Below are 14922 nucleotides of genomic sequence, written 5' to 3'. Positions count from 1 at the left end.
AACTCATGGTCCTGAGATCAAGAGTTAGAGGCTTAACCGATTGAGCCACCCAGGCGCCCCTAAAAACTTTAATTCAAAAGAATAAACAGAACAAGACCTTTCTGTACTATTTTCCCAACTTTTTATTTTGAAAAATTCTAAACCCACAGAATAATTTGAAAATAAACACTGATATGCCCTTTACTTAAATTTCCCAATTGTTAACATTTGCTGTGTTTGTTTTCTCTCTCTCCCCCATCTTCCCTCTCTGCTTCCCGTCTTCCTTGCCTGTACATACACACACACACACACACACACACACACACGTGAGGTGGAGGCATGCACACGTAGCCATGCACGTACATGGGACAGAGTCCCCTGTCCTGAGCTCCTCTTGAAGATTGCTACCCTGGGCTGCATTGTATCCTTCTAAAGCCAGTAGCGTTCCAGCAAGCTTTCCAGCCATTAGCCTCTCTTACTTGAGAATTTTCTTCTTTCAAGAGTAGGCATCTGTAGTCCACAGCATGGTCTCCCTGCAAGTGGGTTTTGGGCTTGGATTTTGACTCCTGGATTAGAAGCGTTGCTCTTTTTGCAGCTTGGGGATGCCTGATTCTCTGTTCCCTGTTTCAGTGGCGGGACCACTGGATGCAGTGTGTGTACTTCCTGCCACAAGAAGAGCCCGTTGTCCAAGGCTCAAGCCTCTGCCTGGTAGCCCACCACGACGACTATTGTGTATGGTACAGCCTCCAGAAGACCTGGTATGTCCCGAGTCTTGTTGGCGGGGGGGGGGCGGTGCCCTGGGCCGGTGACACTGTGCACTTATGTAAGTTCGCCTTACAGACCCTGTAGAGGCACGAGTGGGCAGGTTTGTGTCTGAACAGAATGAAATAAGAGTAAAAGTTTTGTGACTGGATGTGTTAGTGCCCATTGTCCTGTACTAGAAGAGGCTGTCCCGGTTGTGGGGCCCCCATTTGGAAGAGCCCTAGATGAGAAGTCTTGAATTGGGGGGCCCTCTAACCGCTAATGCCCATTTGTAAGCCAGCTCCTAGACCCATGCCCTCTAGAGGATGTGCCCACCATGGCCCATCTCAGTTCTCCTGGGCAGATCCCTGTGCCGTGCCTTTATGCCTGCCAGTGCCTAGCAGATCACGCTCATCATACATGTCCATCTGTTCATTTCCTGCCCTAGCCCCGAAAAAAACGGGAGAGTCTACCCAGCACGCCCTGTGTGCGACTGCCAAGCTCACCTGCTCTGGAACCGGCCTCGGTTTGGAGAGATCAATGATCAGGACAGAACTGACCAATACGTCCAGGCCCTGAGGACGGTCAGTGTCCAGCCCCCGGGTGGTTATAGGCAAGAAGGAGTTAGTCCCATGGGCCCCAGCTCATTGCTTGCTTATAGTTTGTTGGTTTTGATTTCTGTGCTTCCTGGTCTTCAGGTGGCTTCTGGGTGGGCCCTCAGGTGGTGAGCCAGGGAGCATGTTACTGGACTTCCTGAGGGCTAGTTTTCTGCTCTCCTGTGAGAGCCTCTCCCTGGGAGCCTCACCTCGGCCCCTGCCTTTGTCGCTCTAAACGCGTCGCCTTTGTGGTCACTAGCAGTCCCTGTGGATGATCCCAGTGGATTCAGCCACCCCATCCTTCCTTTTATCTCCCTCCTTTCTAAAATTTTCTGAAATATGAATCTGGTTATATAACTGTCCTGCCTAGGGGCGCCTGGGTGGCTCAGTTGGTTAAGCGACTGCCTTCGGCTCAGGTCATGATCCTGGAGTCCCAGGATCGAGTCCCGCATAGGGCTCCCTGTTCAGCAGGGAGTCTGCTTCTCCCTCTGACCCTCCTCCCTCTCATGCTCTCTGTCTCTCATTCTCTCTCTCTCAAATAAATAAATAAAATCTTTAAAAAAAAAAAAAAAAAAAAAAAAAAAATAACTGTCCTGCCTAAAAACCTTTGCTCCCTGCTGCCTATGGCAGGGGTCTCTCCAGGCCAGGACCACACCCAGGGTTTGGAGGGGTGTCTCTTGGACCTCTTGGAGTTGTGTGCAGAACTATGTGTGCACATATGCAAATGCATGCATTTTTGCAGGAGGGAAGATCCCAGCTGTCTTATGTTTCTCTCAAAGGGATCTGGGACCTGTAAAGTAATCCCTGCCTTTGGCGAGTCACTTGTCAGGCTCACAGTTGTCTGTGCTGCGACCAGAGAGGGAAGAGGCTTGTTGTAGACTGGGAGGTGGCCTCCAGCAAGTGGGGCAGGTCTTCAGCTGGGTCTTCTAGGACAGCTTGAGGAGTCTTTCCTGACAGTGAGGTCTGGGTGGGGAGAGGTGGGTGAGGTGGGTACACTGGAGGGCAGGGGCTGCGTAATGCCTGGAAGGTAAGCATGACTGTGGGGACACAAGAAGATCCAGCTGGGTGTTGAGGGTATAGAATCGGATTGAAGGATCACAGAGTGAGTGGGTGGGGTCAGGAGAAGGGAAGCGTTTCTGTGAGCGTGCCAACAAGAATTTCTTGACCTACTATAAGCAAACCTGTGTTGAGGTGGTGGTTCTCCTGCAGGTGCTGAAGCCGGCCAGCGTGTGCCTGTGTGTCAGTGACGGCAGTCTGCTCTCCTTGCTGGCCCATCACCTTGGGGCAGAGCAGGTACTGGACACACGTGCCTTTCTGCTAGCTTCCTAAAGGCAGCTCTTGAGTTCGAATGTTGCGTGGTCTGGGTACACAGTTCTGTGACTCGGGCTCTTTGCAAGCACAGCTGCCAAGGATGTGGGGGCTTTGGGGTTGCTCGCCTCCATGTGCAGGCAGGAGTCAGGCTGTAGCTGTTCCCATAGAGCTGCAGCTCGGGGTCAGTGCAGAAAGGGGGTGTGCAGGGACGCCTGGGTGGCTCAGTCAGTTAAGTGCTCAGGTCATGATCTCAGGGTCAGGGGATCAAGCCCTGTGTGGCCTCCATGCTCAGCACGGAGTCGGTTTCTCCCTCTCCCTCTGCCCTCCCCTCTCCCCCCCCCCCCCCCCCCCCCCGCTCTGTCTCTCAAAGTCTTTGGAAAAAGAAGAAAGGGGGCGCTGTCCCCGTGGGTAATGAGCACAGGTAGACTTGGTTTGGTGGTACCTTATGCCTTGGAGTGATCATGTTGGCGTTTAATTTCTTTCTCTGTCAAGTGAATCTCCTACAACTAAGGACATGTATTCTCTTTAGGTGTTTACAGTAGAGAACTCAGCAGCTTCGCACAGACTGATGAGAAAAGTAAGTGGTAATTGTTACGGAACTGACGGGGGGGACCGGGCGGGGGCCTGCCTTCCTGCGTCTGGGACTGATCGCTTTGGTGCCGTGCGGGCACTACGGGAGCTAGTGAGAAGCCCTCCATCTTGAGAGCTGGCTCGGGAGTCTTCTCGGGCTGTCCCTGGATAGCAGAAACATTCAGACTCTGCTTTCTTTTTATGGCTTTTCTCCTCACTTCACGTAAAACTAACAAAACTAAAATGTTTGCAGTGATACAATGAATTTATGATTTGTTTCTGTGACCCAGTGTCCAGGGAGTCACTGCTCACAGGCTGGCCTGGCTGGTTGGTTCTGTGACGGTATTTCTCCCCCTGGCCAGTGATTGGTTTTGATTTCTTCCTCTCTGAAGGAAACTCCCAGAACTACAAGCCTGTTGTTGAGTCCTGCTCATATTCCTGCAAGAGAAATTTCTTTTGCTCTTACAACATTTTGCTAGTGATCTCATCTTTGGTGCACAGGATGCCCCTGGAGGAGAGAATTTTCACAAAGCAGATAAAAGTGGTCCTCCAGAACTATTTGGCTAGAAAACTGCAAACAGACAAGGCAACTTTGAGATGTTTTTTTTCCTGGACAAAAACAATACTTTCATTTTTTTTTCTTGTTAAGATTTTCAAGGCTAACCACTTGGAAGATAAAATTAACATAATAGAGAAACGGCCTGAATTGGTAACGTCTGCAGACTTGAAGGGTAAAAAGGTGAGTGGCGAGGGCTGTGTCCCTGCAGGGACAGCACAGCACTGTGCTGGCCTGAGCGCCCCCTTCTCTTCTCTCGGCTGCATGCTGGCTCCCACACCTGTCTCAGCCACAAGGCCAGGCGAGGCAGAGATGCCTGGCATGCAGATTTGTGCGCTGCTCTCAACTCTAGCTGGTCTCTGCTGCGTCCGAGGGAGGGTGGCTCTGTTGGGATGAATAGCAGCGTGTTGTGTCCTCTCTGCCTTACCCCTTTACAGCGCTCCAGCTCCCTTTGCTCCCGTATTTTGGTTCGCCTTTCTGCTTCCTGCCACCACTGTGGTTGATCTTCTGATTGTCTGTCTCCCACAGTTGGTCTTCTGACCACCCCCACCCTGCCCCGTGTGCCTCTGAAACTACTCCCACCCCTAGTGACCTGAGACACTAAACACAGTCTTCCCGCACATTTCCTCTTACCAGCTCCTGGACCCTCATGACCCAGAGGCCTTCTTAACACATTTCTTTTTAGGTCCTTAAGAGACTGCTTTTTTTAGGGGCGCCTGGGTGGCTCAGCCGGTTGAGCTTCCGACTCTTGGTTTCGGCTCACGTCATGATCTCAGGGTCATGGGGTCGAGTCCCGCCCTCATGGAGAGTCCGCTTAAATTTCTCTGCCTCTGCCCCTCCCCCTGCCCTCTCCCTCTCTGTCTTCTCTCTGGGTGATCATGTCCTTTCCCATAAGGGAATCTTTGGCCGCCAAAGCTGGGTCTGCAAATCTCTTATGTCCAAGTGCCATCTGGATAGCTTTCCTTACATATCCCACAGGCCCTTCAAGCTGGAATCGATCATCTTTCTTTGCCACCTTTTTTTGTTTTTAAACAGCTTTACTGAGAGTTGACATACCATAAAATTAACCCATTTCAAGTATGCAATTCAGTGATTTTTAGTAAATTTGTAGAGTTGTACAGCTATCGCACATTCTAGTTTTAGAGCATTTCCATCACCTAGCCCCTAACCCCAGGCAAGCACTGATCTGGTTTCTGTCTATCCATTTGTTTTTTCTGGGCATTTCATATAAGTGGAATAAAACAATATGTGGTCTTTAGTGTTGGGCTTCTTTCACTGGTCACACCTTTGAGGTTCATCCATGTTGTAGAATGTGTCGGTATTTTATTCCTTTTTAATGCTGAATATTATGCCATGCCGCATTTTGTTTCTCCATTCACCTGTTGGTGGATATTTGGATTGTTTCAAAAACTATTTTTGGCCTTTAAAATAATGCTGCTGTGAACATTTCTTTTTCTTCCTTTCTTTCTTTCTTTCTTTTTAGTTTTAGGAGGGAACTGATGCAGCTAGATTTTTTTAATTTAAACTTGTTTAAAAGTTTTATTTATTCAAGTAATCTCTGTGCCCGATGTGGGGCTCAAAATCATGACCCCGAGATCAAGAGTCCCATGCCCTCTGACTGAGCCAGCTAGGCGCTCCCATGGCTGCTGTGAGCATTGATATATAGGTCTTTGTGAAGATTTATGTTTTTAATTGTCTTAGATGTGTAGGCTTGGAATTGCTGGGTTGTGTGGTATTTTTGTTTAACTTTTTAAGATACTGCTACACTGTTGTCCAAAGCAGCTATACCATTTTACACCCCCACTAGTAACATGTATGAAAGTTCCAATTTTTCTGTATCTTTATCAACAGTTGGTACTGTCTGTCATTTTTATTATGGTCATTTTAGGGGGTAATGTCTCATAATTTTGATTTGCATTTGCCTAATGACTAATGATGTTGAACACCTTTCCACGTGCTGAGTAGCTGTTGCATGTCTAGTTTGGTGACATAGCTTTTCTTTTGCCTATTTTCCCCCCATGCCTTTTTTTTTTTTTAAGAAAGTGTTTTTGAGATATAATTCACATACCATACAATTTACCCACTTTAAAGTGTGAAATTCAGTGATTTAGTACATTCATAAGGTTGTAAAATCATCACTACAGTCGGTTTTAGAACATTTTTATCACCTAAAAAGAAACCCTGTGCCCATTAGCAGTCACTTCCCATTTGCCCCCAATCCTCCCAAACCCTAGGCAACCTCCAATCTACTTTTTGTCCAGGGATTTGTTGATTCTGGACAGTCACATAAATGGAATCATATGAAATGTGTAGTCTGTTTGTGACTGGCTTCTTTCAAGGTTCATCCATGTTGTAGCATAAATCAGTACTACATTTCTTTTTATTGCTGAAGAATATTCCATTGTATGGATAGACCACATTTTGTTTTAACTGTTCAGCAGTTGCTGGACACTTGGGTTGTTTCTACTTTTTGGCTGCTATGAATGTCGCTGTCTGAACGCTCAGTACAAGTTGCACTTTTTTTTGTCCTTCTCAGAGATGAGGATTAAAAAAATCCTCCGGTTCTGTAAGCCACTAATAATGGCGCACTGGCTAGCCTCCAGGTCACTAGAGTGGTGACTAGAAGGGGTGAGACCAGACTTTCTTGCCTTGTTCCAGTGTTGCAGGGCCAACTCTTTTCTGTCTTCAGTGTTTCCTTCTGCATCTTCCTTACCTCACCTGGACACCAGGTGTCATCTTACATTGGCCCCTCCCTTGCTGCCCTTCTGCTTGGGCCCAGCCCTGGGTACCCTGTCTCGTCAGCATCTGCCGCGTCTCCCAGTCCTTCCTTCTGTACACTCCCTGCTCCTTGCTTGGTCCATTGCAGTACTCAGCCAAGTCCTCTCCTGTGCCCATGCTCCCTGTGGGTGGGTCTCCACATGCTTCTTGGTTGTTCAGAGGGCTCTTTCTAACACACATTCCTTCCATTTGAACCCCTGATGAAAGCATTTAGAAATCCCCTCTTAGCTCCAGGAAAGGGTCCAGTCCCCTTGGCCTGCCATCAGCTGCCTTTGGGCTACTTGGCTCCTCTGGCCTCACTTCTCTGGCCTCACCCTTTACCAATTCTACCCTGTTTACTTGTGTAACAAGCTCCCGAAGGGCCTTGCTCTCATACCCATGCTTTTGCCCCTGCATCCCTCTGTTCGAATCCCCGGTCCTTTGCTTTTCTGACTCCTATTCATGTGTTTGTTCATTTACTTGGCAAACATTCATTGACCATCTGCTCGGGGCCAGCACTTTGCAGGGTGCCGGGGATACTGTGCTGCCAACGTCCCCGCTTCTGTGGTGCTCAGAATCTAGTGAGGCAGCCTGCTGGAGGAGCACTGGTAACAGTTTGTCATGATAAGCTACGAGTGGGGATCTACCTACAGGATGCCATTCAGGAAGCCTTCCTGATGCTGTTCCGTCTGGGCTCCCTCCACATGTCCCTTCCTCGCCTCTGACTGGCAAAGCTTACTGCGCTGTACAAGGATCCCCTCTTCACCTCTCTGCGCTCCTGAGGGCGGGGCTCGTGTCTGCTTCTCATCTTTGTGTCCTTCAGGGCAGGGGCAGACCTGGCATGCTCGTTGGTTGCCTGAGTGAGTGAACGAATGCCTTTTTATTTCCGTGTTTCCCATGAAACTTGTAATGTGCCTTCACTCTTTAGCTGGATCATTCTGACGCCTTGGTCCTGCTTCCTGCTCTGATTGCCAGGTCTCTCTCCTGCTGGGGGAGCCATTCTTCACCACCAGCCTGCTGCCGTGGCACAACCTCTACTTCTGGTATGTGCGGACCGCTGTGGACCAGCAGCTGGGGCCCGGTGCTGTGGTGATGCCCCAGGCTGCCTCGCTGCACGCTGTGGTCGTGGAGTTCAGGGTAGGCCACCCACAAGTTGTTGCAGAAGGGCTGGGAGGCGAGGGGCCTTGTTTTCTTGCAGAGACCTTGGGTGCAGGTGGAGCAGTGTGAGTCCTCATGGTAGGAGTCTGTCCTTTTCTGTATCAGCACACTGCAGGGTTGAATGGAAAAGGCTTGCCTTTGTACAAATGCAATAATTTGGCATATGAAATGGAAGTGGCTATGTGTTGTCATTTTAGTTATCCCTTATCAGAATAATTAAAAAACATAAATGAAGAGTTTCAGAAGACATGCTGCGTGGTTTGCTCTGCTCTTACTAAGAGCTGACGCTCCAGTTGTTAAAAGCATTTTGAGATGGAAAGTCAGCTTCTTTATGCAAGAAAAAATTGAAAAGCTTCATTTTAATTTTCTCATCAAAGCAGAACCAGTCACAAAGTCGTTTTGGGAAAGGTGTTTCTTCTTAAAAGGATTTTGAAATGCTTTCAACCTGAGAAGTAGAGTGAACCTCCTTTGATATTTCTTTGATTAGAGCAGTTTCATCCATTGGCAGCTCAGTGGCTCTGTCGCTTATTTTCTGGGCATTTCTTCCGTGTTGTTTATTTACCTCATGAGATTTCCACGGGAGTTCTGGCTTTCATGGCCCAGGAGGGAATGTGGGAATGACGCTCATTCCCAGGCATATATCCTGGAAATGGGACACAAAATTGGTTGGCCTGTGTGCACTTTTGGTCCCCTCCCTCCCATTGTCCTCGTGCTGTGTTCATAGGTGCAGAGCCTCAGGAGCTCGTTTACAGATTTCTTCCCCCAAAAAACCCATCCCAGTGGCTCTGGCAGATTGTCCCCCTGTAGGTGAGGACTTGGGGTCATTTGAGACCTGGCAGATTTGAATGACCATCCTGGATCCTTCTCTGAGCCCCAATCTCTGAGCCCCTTCGACCTTGGGGTCTCTTCCAAGTGTGTGGGAACAGCAAGGTGTGCCTCAGGTTTGGGGCCGGGGCACCCCAAGCCTGACTTCACTGACCCTTCTTGCTCTTGTGACCACGCTTCTGTGTCTATGGGTGGGTGTGGATGCCGGTGTGCTGTCCTACAGAACCTGTGATGTCCATCCCCAGCTGGGTGTCGACAAGGGCTGTGCCTTCCTCACAGGACCTGTGGCGGATCCGGAGTCCCTGTGGTGACTGCGAAGGCTTTGATGTGCACATCATGGATGACATGATTAAGGTAGGTGGGGCCACAGTTCCTCCCTTCAGGGTCCCACCCACCCACTCCGTGTGGCCACAGCATCCTGCCCTTCCCACTTGGCCTTCCTTTACACAGTGCAAGTGAGCATGGAGATCTTGAGTCTGGCCCCATTTCTTACCCCATGACCCCTGCCCCTTGGGCTGCACCCTGCGCCCCCTCACTCCTTGGCTTTATACGCTCTCCTTGCCGCCAACTCATGTGTGACCTTCAGGCAGCGGCCCAGAGATCACCTGTGGGGCAGCTTTCCTACCCAGCCCCGTTCTCAGCTGGAGGCTAGTGTCCCAGGCACTGTGACTCCTGTCTCCCTCTAGACTGGGAGCCTCATGTCGCCGTGACCTGGCAGCTGTAGTGCTCAGGAAGGGTCACTGAATGGGCGAGTGTCCAAGTGCCAGATTTTTTTTTTTTTTTTTTTTTTACCACTGCAGACATTTGGTCCTCAGAGTAGCTCATGACCAGGAGTGTCATCCCATCTTAAAAAGGAGATAATGAGGCTTAGGTGAAGTGACTCGCTGAGGAGACACTTGTGCACGGCAGCGGGGAATGGAGAAGGCAGCTGGTCTGATCCAGGGGCCTGTGGTCTTTCTGTGAGGACCCACTGCCCCAGGTGACGGCGGCAGTTACTCTCAGGGACCTGGGCCAAGGAGGTGAAGGACCACGGGCCTAGACCTTGGAGACTGGACATGAGTCCCTTATCTCTAGGCTGTTGGCTCTGTCCCTGTTTCTGTACACCCCCACCTCCCCTTCACCTTCTCAGCGTGCCCTGGACTTCAGGGAGAGCAAGGAGGCCGAGCCCCACCCGCTGTGGGAGTACCCATGTCGCCGCTTGTCCGAGCCCCAGCAGATCCTGACCTTTGATTTTCGGCACCCGGTCCCCCTGTACCCGGTCCGTGCTGAGGGCTCCATCGAGCTGAGGAGGTGAGAACAGGTTCCAGGGTGCAGCAAGTGGGGGAAGAGAGGGTGGGGCCTGCTTTCTGTCTAGTTACTGCGCAGGTCACTAAGCACTTACTTCGGCTGCTCTCACGTGGGGTGGATGGCCTCCTTGTCTGGGCCTTGCCCTTCCTGGTCCGAAGTGGCCCTGAGTCTCTAGCGGGTCCCCATAGCCCCTGGGTGTGTGCTGGTGGAGAGGGAGATCCAGAGTGGGCTTTGCACATCCCCCCACATCTGTAGCTCCCCTTGAGCTCAGCATCATGACAATCAGAGCTGTAGAGAAACGTAATTTTTGGTTGCTATGGTTACTCATTGGGCCATTTTTCCTGAACTCTGCTGGGAATTAAAGCAGGTTAGGAATTGGTAAGGGCTGCTCATTGTGAGGCACAGTGGGGCCGTCCAGCTCCAGCTCCCTTCACAGGGAGGAGCTGCTGCTTCCCTGAGGAAACGCCCCGGCCCCATGGTTCCTCTAAGTGCTTGGCCAGGCTGCAGGAAGCAAGTGGGGCTTTGGGTTGTGGTTCTTTTTGCTTAGCATTTTACCAAGTGGCCTTTAGCCAGGTGGTATTAGCAGCCTCCTGATTGGGTAGGAAGGAAAGATCAGAGGTTTCTGGAAGGCAGAGGGAAGCTGTGGCTGTGCCTGCCCGTCTCTTGCATGGCTGTTTCTATTTGGCCCAACATCCCCCCACCCCCAGGCCTGGGAGGAGCCATGGGGCCGTCCTGTGGATGGAATACCACCTGACCTCGGACAGCACGGTCAGCACCGGCCTCCTGGAGTCTGCAGAGGACAAGGTAGTGCTGTGTACGTGAGTCCCAGAGCAGGCCTACCCCGAGAGCTGGCACTGCTCTGGGTATCCCTGGCATAGGCAGCCAGGTCTAACTCCTCTGTGGCCCCGGGTCACCTGGCCCTGAGCAGCAGCTTCTCGTTGCGAGTTGCCCGGGCTGGAGGCTGACCAGGAGGGGGCTCTCGTGCCCTCACTGCCTTCTTGTTGCTTCTACAGGAGGACTGTTGCTGGAACCCGCACTGCAAGCAGGCTGTGTACTTCTTCACCAGCCCGGACTGCAGAGCCCCACAGGGCGGCCCTCGGACCGTCAGCTACACCGTGGAGTTCCAGCCCCGCACTGGGGATGTCACCATGGATTTCACGCTGTCAGACACCCCGGAGGACGGGTGCTGACCCTCACTTGTTGCGAAATAAAGTGGCCCGAGGGCTCTGGGCTCTGAATGGCGTGAAGCTCCCTCTCTTTTCAGGGCCCAGTTAGACCTCTGGGCTCAGAGGAGCCCTCTTCCCTTTTTACATTTTTGCGCCCGCCAGTTCCTTGATTTGGGTGTGATGGGCAGCCTGAGCTGCTGACTGAATTTGAAGCCGAGGAGGGGCCAGGAAGGCCCCCCCCCCGCCCCCACCGTGGTTCCAAAGTGCTCAGAAAGCTCTCACGTGGCAGCGTCCCTGTGCTGTGCTGGGAGCGGGCTGGGCCGGGCAGGTTGTGTGCTCTTAGCTGGGAGGGGTTTCTAGATCTAGGCTGGGATGCTGACTTGTGGCTAGGCCCTGGGCCTGAAAGACCCTGGCAGGGCCGTCCTTCTCATGTGTTGGGTGACATTATCCAGGCATATCCATAAGCCTCTGGCCTCTGTATGCAGCATCAGCAGGTGACTGAGACTTGACACCTGGACATCAGGCTGCTGCTCAGAGGATAGGGAAGAGGTGGTCTCGAAGCATTTCCTGAGATGCAGACCCGGAAACCAGCCATCAGGAGGAGGAGCCAGGAGGTAAAGCCTTTTCCTGTGTGCCCCCATTCTAGCAGAAGGACCTCCCGCCACCTCGGAGGCCTGGGGCAGATGGATACGGTGTAGCCACTCCAGCCTGGCGCTTGCTTTGCTGGGGAAGGCCAGGGAGTCCTGAGGTGGTCCCAGCCTGGCTTCTTCTCACTCAAGGTGCCCTTCGTTCTTTATTCCCACTTGCAGAGGGAACAAGGAGATAGTAGGAACCCAGGTGGCCTGGTTTTCTGGCGGTTCAGGGCAGATTTATCCTGTTCCCGTGCTGCTGGGGGGAAAGGCAGGAAAGGCCGGCCCCCCACAGCCTGGCCCCAGCTTGTCGCTCAAATAAGAGAACACCAACCTTGAGCCTCACAGTTTTATTTTCTTATTATCCATCCTTCCGTTCAGCACCAATAAAGGGAAAAAACACCTCTCTTTTCAAAATATTTTATCAGGTGTAAAGATTGTTTTTCTTCTAGGGAAGAATCGTCTGGATATATATTTGATAATATTTTTACCAAAACCTTAGGTGTGCTTACCATATAAAACCCCTAATGTCCCATGAGGATACAATACAGAAAAAAATACAGAAATTAAAAAATTGGTTTTTTTCTTTTTTAAAACAGTATTTCTAAATCTCAGCAAGTTAATACAATAGTTAAAAAGCATCAAGGTTAATATTCATACTTAAAACTCAAGGTGGTTTGGACAAATGGAAATGACCGTTTCCTTCCGAAGCTGACCCCTGCCTCCTGGCTTCTGTGGAGGAGGCTGGGCCTGGGGCAGGCGTGGGGCCTTGGGTGGGGATTTGGATGACCCCTGTGTCCACCCCTCCTAGGCCTAGATGCCACAGAATCTGAGATCCTGATAGTGTTTTCTTTTTTTAAAAAATCAAAATGGAAAAGTCTGGCTTGTGCATGGTCCTAGGAGTCCACAGCCTTGATGAAACGTGTGGTTGGGCAGTGGTGGCCTCAGTGCTCAGGCTGCGCCAGAGGGAAGGGTGAGGGGAGATGGGATGCAGGCTGGCCCGGCTCCAGATGCCAGGGCCAGGCTGGGCAGAGGCGACCTTGTTAGGACAGGAAATGACCGAGGCACAGGGAGGTATGACTTGCCTAAGGCCGCCCTGTGAGTAGGGAGAGAAGCATGTGCCCCCTGTGCCGCGGCTCCCGGAGAGCTGCCCTGGGAGGGAGGTGGCTCCTCGGAGGGATGGAGGCTGGGCTGGCGTTTCTCTGCTTCAGGAACCCTGGCCTCTGTCTCTCCTGTTCTCCTGGACACGGCTGACTCGAAGCCTGGAGGCCTTGGCTCAGTCCCGCCATCCAGGCATCGAGCGTGTTCAGTTGGGCCCTGCCTATGTGAGCAGAGATTCCTGGCTGCTCCTGGGAGTGGGGGGCCTTCTGACCCCACGGAGCCTAGCCAGGGCCCTGGAGGCCAGGCCCTCGGAGGAGAGGCACAGCAGAGAGCCCAGGTGGGACTGTGCACTCGGGGTTGAGCAGCCCCTCCTGGCTCCGGACTCAGGGTGGGGCTGGGGGCTTGGTCAGGGAATGCTCCTGGCAGCGAAGCCGTCAGCCCAGACACTGCCCTGAACAAACCAGGTTTATGTATGGTTCTCAAGAGTGTCCTCCTCCAACACAGGGCCCACCTCTGGCTGGCTGCTTGGCCCCCGTCTTGGTCCCTCTTGCAGCTCAGGTGGGTGACAAGGCACAGCGTCAGCGAGCCGGCACCAGGAGGCTTCTAGTATTCGAAGGGTCCTGGTGCACTCCCCAGCCTCGCTGGGCAGAGCTGGCTCTGAGCCAGGTGGGCACAAGGTCAGGGCGCTTTGAGGAGGGGAGACCAGTGGGGGTTGTCAAAAACAGTCCTCCGAGTTGGCGGGTCCTTGTACTGGGAAAGAGACACCAGCCTCCCTCGCGTGACTATGGGGAGCATCCCCGGGTGTGTTTAAAAAGGCAGGTAGGCAGAGGCAGTGCTGCCATGGAGAGGGGAGCTGCAGACCTCACCTGGGCTCTGCCATGTCCTTCCCAGTACCCAGGGCTGGCCCTGGTCACATGGTGGCAGAGTGGGTATCTACGGGCCTGGATGCCAACCAGTACCACTCGCTGCCCCAGGCAAGCGGTGGCCCCTGGCCTTCACCCCCAGCCTCCACACTGGTGAGGGTGAGGGGACAGGCCGGTCTGCACCTTGGCTTCCTGCCTCTTCATCCAGGGCCCCTGGGTCGCCTTTCAGGTTGGGCCTGGGATGACAGAGCTGCAGCCTCACCCAGAGGCAGGCAGGCAGTTCCTGAGCTCAGCCAGGGAAAGCTTGGTCCCAAACCAGAGAGGTGTCCAGAAGGGAAATGGGATCAGGCAGAAAGAAGAGGATGTGTTGGTGTTGACAGAAGAGAAGCTATAAATCTATCATTTGGAAAACCTGAAGTCCCCCTGGCCCCTTTATACCATGAGCTCCCCTTCTTCCTGTGAAAAGGTGATGCTCTCTCCTCAGATTCCCTCTGCCCACTTTGAAGTCTCTTGGGGGAGCCTCTGGGGCCCTGTTTGGCTGGGAGAGGGGAGCCCGAGCAGCGTTCTCCCTCATGGATTGCAGACCCTCTAAAGTGAAGGGTAGTTTTCTTAACTTTTTCTGTTTTTCTTTTTAAAATGTAATCGCCCTTGAATGCAAGACCCTGGAAAGAGCCCGGCCTTGCTGGTAACTGGACACAGCCCTCAAGGTCCCTGCTTGCTAGCCGTCTGGGCTGGAGGCGGGGACTGGCGGCCCTGTGCCCAGGAATGCTTCTTTGGCTGGTTCTGATCGTGTTTGGAGTTTGGCCTTGGGTGAGGCCCGAGCGAGGGGTCTGTGTGGCTACGGCATGGCACGTGACATGCGGGCAGCGTGCATGCGAGGGTGCAGGCATGCGAGACAACGTGGCAGCAGACAAAAATAATGAACCCTGGACGAAGCTTGAGAAGAGATACAAAGAGTACAGAAACCCGGTTCTCATACTAACCCCCGGGTTACAAACTAGGTTGTGCTGTAGATTTGTAGAAAATCACGTTTCGAAAGAATGGCACTGTCGGGCAGCTGCGGCTCCCAAGGCCGGCCTGACTCCTCCGTCCACGGTGAGTGCCCAGAGGTGCAGGACAGCGCTGGTTCCAGCTCACCCGGGACTGACCGAGGCTCCCCCCGGGTCCCTGCCCTCCTCCCCCAGCACCAGGGGCACTCGCTGGAGGGGACACGGCCAGAGAGGTGCTGCGGCTCAAAGGGCTGGCAGAGGCCCCACTGCTCGGAATGACGTGGCTGGTCTATGCCTCCTCCTCTCCTGCAGACACCATCAGCCGCATGGCCACTGGAAGGTGGTCAGTCAGGCCAGACAGCTGGGTGATAAAACTGAATTCTTCCACCTCCTG

The 14922-nt window shown here is 52.6% G+C and overlaps 2 protein-coding genes across 7 annotated transcripts in view; one reads left to right on the top strand and one right to left on the bottom strand.

Moving 5' to 3' along the window:
• The window catches only part of PRMT7 (protein arginine methyltransferase 7), a 43533-nt gene extending 32515 nt beyond the window's left edge, over positions 1–11018 (top strand). For 2 of the 3 annotated variants that reach the window (XM_036109161.2, XM_036109160.2), the window contains exons 9-18: positions 610–737; positions 1169–1304; positions 2526–2609; positions 3157–3204; positions 3847–3936; positions 7486–7647; positions 8773–8847; positions 9623–9783; positions 10488–10584; positions 10794–11018. In XM_036109161.2, the coding sequence (XP_035965054.1) occupies positions 610–737; positions 1169–1304; positions 2526–2609; positions 3157–3204; positions 3847–3936; positions 7486–7647; positions 8773–8847; positions 9623–9783; positions 10488–10584; positions 10794–10970 (1158 nt within the window). In that variant the 3' untranslated portion in view covers positions 10971–11018. Of the gene's footprint in view, positions 1–609; positions 738–1168; positions 1305–2525; positions 2610–3156; positions 3205–3846; positions 3937–7485; positions 7648–8772; positions 8848–9622; positions 9784–10487; positions 10595–10793 lie in introns of all 3 variants that reach the window. The other variant, XM_036109162.2, reaches the window with a different exon arrangement.
• Positions 11019–11910: 892 nt separating this feature from the next.
• Positions 11911–14922, bottom strand: part of SMPD3 (sphingomyelin phosphodiesterase 3) — an 83636-nt gene continuing 80624 nt past the window's right edge. For all 4 annotated transcript variants that reach the window (XM_078063713.1, XM_036109165.2, XM_078063711.1 and 1 more), the window contains one exon: positions 11911–14919. In XM_078063713.1, coding sequence (XP_077919839.1) covers positions 14877–14919 — 43 coding nt within the window. In that variant the 3' untranslated portion in view covers positions 11911–14876. The remainder of the gene's footprint in view (positions 14920–14922) is intronic.

This window comes from Halichoerus grypus, chromosome 15 (assembly GCF_964656455.1).
Source record: "Halichoerus grypus chromosome 15, mHalGry1.hap1.1, whole genome shotgun sequence".
NCBI classification, from domain to species: Eukaryota; Metazoa; Chordata; class Mammalia; order Carnivora; family Phocidae; genus Halichoerus; species Halichoerus grypus.
This window is presented reverse-complemented; position numbering and strand designations above follow the sequence as displayed.